Genomic DNA, 9,956 nt, shown 5'->3' on the forward strand with positions numbered 1-9,956 from the left:
AAACATTCTTCGAAACATTTGGGATAATGTAAGTACACAAGTCAGCAAAATATATAACACTGTTCTAGTGTTTTTTGGATATTTTAACAAAAAAATCTTACATATTGTGCCTTTAACTATGATACCTGTACTATACAACCACTAGGGGGCAAACGTGAGCCCAGTGCCAATGCATCAGCCCTAATTCAAGTAACAATATGTTTTACATTTATGTTTTTTGGCAAATGTGTATCAAGGATTAGATGGAAATCTATTTATACAGTGTTTATGGCATTTTGGGTTGTAAGATCCATCAGCAGTATGTGGTAGACTTAGTAATAACATCTGTAATTTAAACTCAACATTGGAAAAACCTAAACAAGTCATGGTGAATTTAGCCTGCAACAAAACAAGACTGGGACAACAAACAACTCTTATGTGCTGCCATTATTCTAAAAACATCGAAAATGAGAGGACCTAAGCTTCCAGGAAAATCTTCCTAAACTTTCAAGCTGAACAGATAATGTTGACAGAAAAAAAATGCACTGCCCCAAAGCAGCCCTCAGTTATTTGGGCACTTCTCCAGATGTAATGTACAAATGTTCGGTTTGGGCTTGGCACAAAAAAGAAATGCGGTCTGATATTGAGGCTTGAGCCAGAAGCACTTTGGACAAAGCGTTCGTTGTAATCTCACAGTGCTTATGTCAACGCCAACAAAGAAAATCCACCAAAAAAAGGCACAGCCTTGAGTGTAAAAGGCAAGCTCTCAAGACAAGCTTAACTCAAGCACTCAAGACAAGCATGGAGATGTTTTCCTTTACTATATTTCCCTTGATAGCTTGTTTCTATTCGCATTCTGTATACATAAAAATATGCATGAGTAATGTAGCCTGATGTTTAAAAGTCTTGACTGGTTATTGCCCAAGGAATGATTAATGTATCATTACTATTGTACCTTTGAATAAGTAAACTGACTCTGAGAACTCTGAAAGAGGTATTTTAAAGTTGATCTTACCAGCTACACGGTGAGCTACAAGACCATCCAATTTGTAGTTGGCATCTTTCGGTTCAGACTCTTTAGGCAGAGGGGATGAGGAGGCAGAATAGCTACGCTGGCTCTCCTGGGGCTCAGGGGACTGGGACGTGGTACTTGAGGGGTAAATGTTGAGGGGTTTCAAATGGAGAACTCCAAAGGCGGAGGAAGGCACTGTGGACTGGGACATTGGAGCCTGACCTTCTGCCTTAGAAAGGAATGCAGCATTCTGGGATATGGCTGTGGGTCTCTGCTGGTTCATGGTGGGTTGTGGAGGCTCTGTGGCTACCTGTTGAAAGGTCGAAGGGTATCCCCCCGAAGAGACTCCACCACGGCCATGAATGGCTGCGTCAGCTTGGTAGGACGGCCGTGCTTGGGTTTGAGAGAAAGATGGTTGGGTGGTGACCACTCCATCTTCTCCAGATGGGGCACTATGGGACTTGGGGACTTGAGTAAGTGCTGGGTCAAGGTCCTGCATCAGCATGTTGAGTGCTTCAATGGACTGTTCAATGTCTTGCTCAGATGCCATGTGAGGAAACTCCGGAAGGCTGTGGGATTGCAATACAGGGTTGAAGGTGACCCCATCTGTGACAGGGACCTCAGGAACACCATATTGTTGCCACACATTCAGTCCCCTCTGCACTGCATCCTTACTGCTGGTTGTGCGTGTGGGAGCTTTGGGCATGTAATTCTGCTCTGTGGTCGGGGTTGCCCCTAATGATTGAGATCGGTAGATGTTGCCATTCTGGTTGGCATAGTCACTAGAGGACCCTAAGTGCTCTTGGACAGATGAGGAGCTGTGGACTTTGGGCTCTGGTATTTTCTCATGGACGCCCTTCTCCAAGTCATGCTGTGCATCTTGTCCATTGATGACCGTCTCTGACTGGTAGTATAGATCTGCTGGAGTGGCTCTGCCCTCAAAAGATGAGATGGTTCTGAGACTGTCCACACTGTTCCCTTCCTGGCTGTTGGGCAGGTCATCATCAAGGATATCTGTCTCACGATCTATGTTGTTGTGTCCATTGACATGAACCTGGGCGGGGACGAGGTGTAGGACTCCACCGCCTGCGCTGCCAGAGCTGTTTTGGTAACCTGTGCGATGCATTGGTGCTTCCAAACCACTGAGCAACTGGTCCAGCTCCTGTTTTTCCTCTGGGCTAAGGGGCTGGGAGGATGGCTGACTCACTAAGGCCAGCTGATGGCTGGCTTCATCCGTGCGGTCGGTTTTGATGGAAGCAGTGGAATTGCCCGAGTCACTGCTTACAGACAAGGCGTGGTCAACTGGTGGTAGAGTGTGGTCTACAGCAGGTAAAGTGTGATCGACAGTGGCTGGGACACCATTGGTTGTGACCCCTCCCTCGAGAGACTCTTTCTTCCGAACCTTAGCGTAGAGACTACCATCCAATGGACCTTGTGTGTGAATAACGTCTGTAGAAGTCAAAAAGAAAAATGGAATGTGTTAATACATTTAGCTATTTCATATATACACATAAAAGCAATAAGCAACTTCACGTTGTGACTAAGAATACCAAGTTATAAACTTAATTTTGTCATTTATGTGTCACATCACTCAATTATATTATTAGGTCCTACCAACTACCAAACTACTAGCTAGCAACAGCATGCATTAACATGCTGAATAGTGAATACTCATTGAGCACATTATTCATGTATCCATCCAAGCAAAAGCTACAAAATCTATTCTAAATCCCAACATAGCTGGACATTAAACACTATTATAGTTTAAAACTCATTCAGAAAAGCTTACAGTAACACTTAATTTCAACATTTACTCTCTCATACAGTCCTTATTAAGTCCTATACAAAGCATGAAGAGAACTAAAATCCCTTGCCCAGTTTCAGTTAAAGGGATACTTCATCCAAAATGATGTTTTGGACCCTATTTACTTTCATTGTATGAACAAAAAAAACACAAAATATCTGTTTTTGTGTTGCACAGAAGAAACTCATAGAGGTTTAGAATGACATGAAGGTGAGTAAATTATTAAATTTTTTTTAATCTCTTTAATGGCAACAAAAATTATTCATTATTGGAGAAAAGGGATGTTAACCCCTTGCTCATAGTGGACTACTGAGATACATATGATTGTTTTTAAGCACGTAAACACTTATGGAGTGAGCACTCCGTTTGTCAAACAAGCAACTTTTTGAAAGTCAGGCGGATTCTCTTCCTAAAACATGCACGTGTACTCACACATGCAACGAACGGCAGCTCCACCTCATGCAGTGAGTCAGTTTGTGCCTCTCATGAGAGTCCCAGTCCAAGCAAGTGACTCACCAGTGGAAAAATCACCACATACAAGATTGGAGGCATTTCCTGTCTCCTTGCAATTGTAGCATCATTTCCTATACTCACACATTAATACACACGTTTGGACACTTACACAAACACATAACACACCTATTTTAGGGTGGCTGTGTCAATGTATCTTTGGCTCTTAACAATCAGTGTCTTGTTTCCCTGTGGTCATGCATTTTAATAACAAACTGTAACTGTTTCTGGCTTTCCAAAACCACTAAGCCACTTTTTGACAGTTCACTCTGCATTGGCCTTTTGATATCAACAATGCATTGCAATCCCAGAAAAAAAAAAGAGCCGTGTACTGTTCACTGTGCTTGAGAGAATGAGACAGCCTCAAAACCACAGACTGTGACAAAATGTCATTCATTCAGATAGAGCCAGCCTGAAACACACACGCAGAGTTTCCCATGGTGTCTTAATGCAGGATCTGTCAAGCCGCAAATCTGATAATACAGCTGGGAAAAGTGGGCACAATACTCTGGACTCTGCTGTGCTGGTTTTTTTTTTTTTGTTGACACTCTATAGCACTAATAGCTGAAGACGAGAGACTGTGGCTCCCTAGTCATGAACAGTTGGACTTGTGACTATTGGCATAAAGCAGAGGTTCTCAACTCTGGCCCTCAAGGTCCACTTTCCTGCAGAGTTTAGATTCAAACTCTCCTGCCTGTGACTTTCTAGTAATACTGAAGACTTTAATCAGCTTGTTTAGATATTTTTGTTTTATTTTTAAGTGCCAATTAGAGTTATATTATCTGAAATAGATGGTACCACAATAAATACAGCAAGAAAACAATTTAATCATATAATGCTGCAGAAGTATTAGCCCATGACTTGCTAGTGGAACTCCGTATACATTTTGTAAATTTGTAGAATTTCTAGTAGTACATACAGATGGGTCATTCTATGAAATGCTTTTTTCCAGTTTGCTAAAAGTGTTTTTAAAAGTATATTTTTGTACAATTGTAAACATTCTAGCATAATAATGTGCTTAAGTGTTAATAAATTGTATTGAGCTATCTCAATGAAATAAATACATCTTAATATAGAATGAGATTCTTCAGAAAGGTAACCGGGTTAACATTTTAGTTTCATTTCACATTTCAAGCCTTGAAAACAAGGTGTTGAGAAAGAGGTTCTTAGAAAAAGAATCGAATCCAGATTATTTCACAGACATGACAGAAAACTAAGTGAAATGCACAGTGAATATCTAGTTTACTTGCTCCTAAGTGCCTCAAAAAATTATTTCCAAAGTACGATGCTACTAACCTGCTAAACTATGACTTCCAGTGCTTTTCAATCAGCGACCAGTATGCATGCATCACATGGCCTGCGAACAGACTGTGGGCGATTTGAGGCTAACAGCTCCCTCAAGATCCTTAAAAATAGACATCCCGGGTTACCTCAAGAGACCTGTTGACCTTTAGTTTATAGATGTCTGCTTGCAACAAATTCAATGATCACCTTTGACCCTGTGTCACATGCAGCTATGTGACCTACTGGTTTGACTAGGGGGTTAAACACAAGAGTACACAAGCTGATGTCTGTCAAAAGCTGCCAGCCTTGATGTTCGTTGTTGCACATCGAAAGTAAATTGGTGCATTGACCAGAAGAAACACTACCAAGTTCAGCATAATATTCAGCATATTAGAACGATTTCTGTGACACTGAAGACTGGAGTAATGGCTGCTGAAAATTCCGCTTTGCATCACAGGAATAAATTACATTTTAAAAGACATTCACATAGAAAACAGCTATTTAAAATTTTAATAATATTTCACAATATTACTGTTTTTACTGTATTTTTGTAAAATAAATGCAGCTCTTGTCAGCAAAAAAGACTTATTTCAAAAACACTACAATCATACAGTCCCCAAACTATACAGATATTGCTAAATAATTTACACCACCGCATTAACACGAGCAGCTACCTATTAGTCAGTTTGGATACTAGTGCTGTGTTCAAAATATCGATACGACGATGTATCGTCACAGAGATTTGACGATACGAGTATCGATACAGCTGACCCTGTATCGATATTGTGGCACGTGTGCAGCCGCGCTTAATTTTACAACGTTTAAAATTGAGTAGAAAAGTGCGAGGTTTCTAAAAAAGAATGAACAGAGCATCTGTTAATAATCTGGCCGCAGAGGAACACAACTGGGTTGCCTGATACAAAGAGACGTAAGAGAGAGAGAGAGAGAGGCTGTGTATGTATGAATTACCACCGTTTCGCCGCGTTTCTCTATTAACAGTAAAGCTGTGGCTTTAATTCCTTTAGAAACAATGATGCTACCAGCTATTTTTGAGAAAGATAATGTAGCTTTTGAGCGATTAAGCTATTTAGTTGATAAAACTGCGGGGCAGCGCTAAAAAGTTTGTTCCTGAATGTCTGAGTTCGGCCGCAGCGTGATCTGTGTGTGTGACTGCTCCAAACTCCTTCTGTGTCACACAAATACTGGCACAGACGTTCATGTTCGGCTAGAGTCGCTTTGAACTCGTGCATCTTCGGAAGCGGAGCTGAGTGGAAAGTTACAAAAAATGTCATGCACACCGCCACGCGAAACGACGTCGTGCGCACTCAAGCCGAACTGCTAAGTCAAAGTTTCTGCTAGTGATTTCTATGGAGAAAAGTCACTTCCCGCCCTCCAGCTGCATTTCACGCTAGGGCTGTGTATCACCAGCAAAGTCACGATACAATACGTATCACGATACAGAGGCCACGATACGATACATATCAAGATACATGACTGCACTGAATTTCACCTCAGCAGAATTTAGAAAAACAGCTGTTTATTAAACACTTATTTTTTAAACATATTAGAATGAGTACATTACAATTAGACTTATCACGGTAATGAATATGCAGGATATTGTTATCGTGGGCACTTTTAAATACCGTGAATAATTATATATAACAAATTATTCCGAATTTTGAATGCATTTTAAGAATACTTTTCCCATCAGCTGGTTACAATGCATAACACCTCTGTATGCTGCGTTAAAGATGCATGCGCACTCTTATGTAAACAAGCCCCACACGGATGAGAAGCGCATGAGGCCCTTCATAATGCAGAGGTCAACTGCCTGCTCTGCCAATAGTTAGAAATGGCACTATAGTAAGCAGTGTTTAATAAACAGCTGTTTTTCTAAATTCTGCTGAGGTGAAATTCAGTGCAGTCATGTATAGTGATACGTATCGTATCGTGGCCTCTGTATCGTGATACGTATCGTATCGTGACTTTGCTGATGATACACAGCCCTATTGGATACTGTATAAAGATTGGAACATTACTTGCTTTTTGACATCCCTAAATCTGCATAAACCAAACTTTGCAGGAGTGAATTCAGATGTTTCTCCTCTGTGAGACCAGGCCTAGGGCCAGAATTTTCCTTTTATAACATAACGTGGAAAAAATTAGCTTTTCTCCTCCCCCATTCTTCACTTTTTCTTTCCCTCCAGAGTTTCCCCAAACAAACCCTCAGCTGTTTCAAACATCTCCCAGAGTTCTAGTACTCCAAAATAACACCCACCACGGAGGAGAGGGGCACCTCGTATAAACCTCTCAGCAGGTTAAAACTTTCATGACATGAGAATGATCATCTCAGATTAGCCGAACAGATCTCATGTTTTATTTGCACCTTAAAAACAACTCACGACTTAATATACTGACATCAGAGGAGCTGTCGCTGTCATTAGAATCTGGCATCTTGATGTGGAATCAGACACGCCTCTTTCTTGAAAAAGCAATCGCTTTCTATTTCGGTGCGCTTTTTATCACCTGTTCGCAGACACGGGTGATATCACATCATGAGCAGCTTGTGTTTATCACCCATAAAATCATCACCCATAAAAATAGCAGGATGTGAACACATGCTAAAGTGCTTTAGATGTTTTTCAAAGCACAGAAAGCACAAAAATAACCACAAGAAGATGTTCCTACCTGCTTTAGTGCACAGCTCTGTAAGTGTCCAAAAAGAAAGAAAGTTTTGAAAAGTCTCTGTTTTCTTGCTCTCGAGCTCCAGCAGCTCAACACTAGCGAGCTGTGGGAGTAGTTTTGCATCAGAAAGCTCGCTCCTCTTTCTCCACCTCCTGTTTTAACTCCAATTGAGCTGTGCTGCTGAAGATGACATGACTCTTTCCTTCTCGTTGGATGTACAACACCCCTAGTGAGGTGGGCGTGAATTTATCCTCGCCCAGTTGTGTGTCTGGTGTCTACTAAAGTGACATCACTGGGGCTTGTTCTGTCGGATAGGCTTGTTATCCTTCACTAACTCCTTGGCTCTGCTCCAAAACCCATGAGATGCCTACATAGGCAGCATTTAAAGGCATCATTTGAAGGACACAAAGATTGCTCTACCAGACACTTCTAAGATGTCTTCTTCTGGCCAAATTCTACAGCAGCATGTATCTTTTACAAAAAAGGTAACCCCACAGTACACTGTTGTGGGGGAAAAAATCCTACTAAGATGGCAGACAAAGCAAGAGAAATTTAGATATAAATAGAAAAATGTAATTATAGATAACTTATATTTATTCAATATTAATAAGAACAAAAAATGTATAATTAAAAAAAAATTACTTAAATAATTTAATGCCAAAAAAGAGGATTTTAAAAATTAAGTTTACAATTCATTTAATACCAAAGATAAAAAGTTCAATATAATTAACAAATAATAGTTTAATATTAGATTATAATTCATTCAATACGAAAAACATTCAGAAAGTTCAATATAATTAAAAACTGACTTTTTAAAATTAGATTACGATTCAGTCAATACCAAAGATATTGGTAAAATGTTTAATATAACTAAAAATAAGGGATTTTTTTGTTTTATTCTAATTAATTTATCAAAAAATATTATTACAAGGCAATATAATTAAAATTGACTTTTTCAAATTAGATTATAAATTAATTCAATATGAAAAAATGATGTTAAAAAGTTGAATATAATTAAAATTTTAACTTTTAAAATACTTATAAAAATGTGTGATGTTATCTTTGCAACATGCTAATGCTAAATTCTAACAAAATCAACTGTGCAACAGTATGATGTAGATTGTAGAAAGGTGCTACGTATGTAGAGCCTTTCAAATCGGTGACTTTGAGTATGTGTGTATGTGTGTGTGTGTGTGCGAGCGTGTGGTTTTATTGTGTTTCCCAATAATCAGGAGGCAAAACAGTAGGCCTATCTGATTTCACATTACTTCACAGATGTGGACATTTGGTCAGTGAATGATTGATGCATTAACAGTGTTGTATGTAATTGCTTTAAGCAGGGATTAAAGCAAAAAAAAAATCTTTTGACTGAAAATGTTTCCTCAGCCAAACCCCATTCCACGGCCATACCTGTCACACACCCAGTTTAAGAGCAGTTTTTTCTTCTTGTAATTAGGAGCGCTTGTCCTCCTAATTTAAAAAAATTTAGGAGCAAATTTTTCTAATTTTTACTAAATGTATGCAGTTTCCTAGGATTTTTTCCAGCTGTGGTGGCAGGACTATTTCTCATGGACCACGTCCCCTCCCCACCCAAGAATCAGGTGCACTCAGAATTGAATTTATTTTAACTAAAACAGACAAGTAAATAGTAAATTATAAAATAAGAATAAATAAATGAATGACAATCAATAGCACAAACAAAAACAATAACAAGAAATGTTTTCAGTTAGGTCTAACTATAATCTACTCAACTGTAAAATAACACTGGATAGTGTTCCATCTCTTTCGAAGCTACTTGACTTCATCATTAAAAAAAAAAAAAAAAAAAAACTCTCTCTCTTTATTTATTCCTTCTCTTTCTAGCTTGTACTTATTTGAACAATGTCTAAGAACTTGGTATTACAACCACTTCCTGTGTCTGTTTGCCTCTTAAGAAGAATCGCTTTATGTATCCCCCAATTGTAAGTCGCTTTGGATAAAAGCGTCTGCTAAATGACTAAATGTAAATGTAAATGTAAATGTGGATAGTCTTCACTGTATAATGAAAGGCAGCAGCAGGTTTATTTAGGCTGCTGTCTCTTTAAGACCTCATGCACGGATCTAATGTACTGATACACATGGCTCTATGCTTACATTTCTTTTTAGGAGCAATTTTCCTCCTAATTAAAAAAATTTAGTAGCACCTTCTGATCAATAATCAAAAATTCTGATAAAAAAATTAGCCTTCCTAATACGAGGTGACATGTGACTCCTTAAAGTGACTTGCAGGGGGTATTTTCTTTTTCAAATTCAAACATTTATGTTTATAACCTTTTTAAAATTTATATTTAAAACAATATAAGAAGTAGAATAAGACAAATAAGTTACCAATCATATGAAATTGGTATTAATAAAAAATTAATTTGTACTACAGAGGGTGAACAGAAGAACACAAAAGTGGCTTGTTGTAGGTACATTTTCAGACGTTTAATGAGGCTAAGAGGTGGCACGAGTGCATTTAAATTCATAAATTAATGTGGAGTTTAATGTTTTAAATATAAAATTTTGAATACAGAAATATTAAATGATTTAAATAACTGAAATTATACGCTAAAAATGAAACTAAATCCACCAGCAGGTGGCGGTAAGTCACTGATTTTATCACTGAATCAATCATTCATTCAATTGATTCGTTTGAACAGC

At 38.6% G+C, this 9,956-nt stretch overlaps 1 protein-coding gene across 1 annotated transcript in view; it reads right to left on the bottom strand.

Annotated features, from left to right (window-relative positions):
- The window catches only part of LOC107688950 (tensin-1-like), a 257,974-nt gene that overhangs the window by 32,287 nt on the left and 215,731 nt on the right, over positions 1-9,956 (bottom strand). Inside the window, exon 18 of the mRNA XM_016486798.1 lies at positions 995-2,440. Coding sequence (XP_016342284.1) covers positions 995-2,440 — 1,446 coding nt within the window. The remainder of the gene's footprint in view (positions 1-994; positions 2,441-9,956) is intronic.

The sequence above is a fragment of the Sinocyclocheilus anshuiensis genome, unplaced genomic scaffold (genome assembly GCF_001515605.1).
Source record: "Sinocyclocheilus anshuiensis isolate Anshui unplaced genomic scaffold, SAMN03320099.WGS_v1.1 scaffold777, whole genome shotgun sequence".
In the NCBI taxonomy this organism is placed as follows: domain Eukaryota; kingdom Metazoa; phylum Chordata; class Actinopteri; order Cypriniformes; family Cyprinidae; genus Sinocyclocheilus; species Sinocyclocheilus anshuiensis.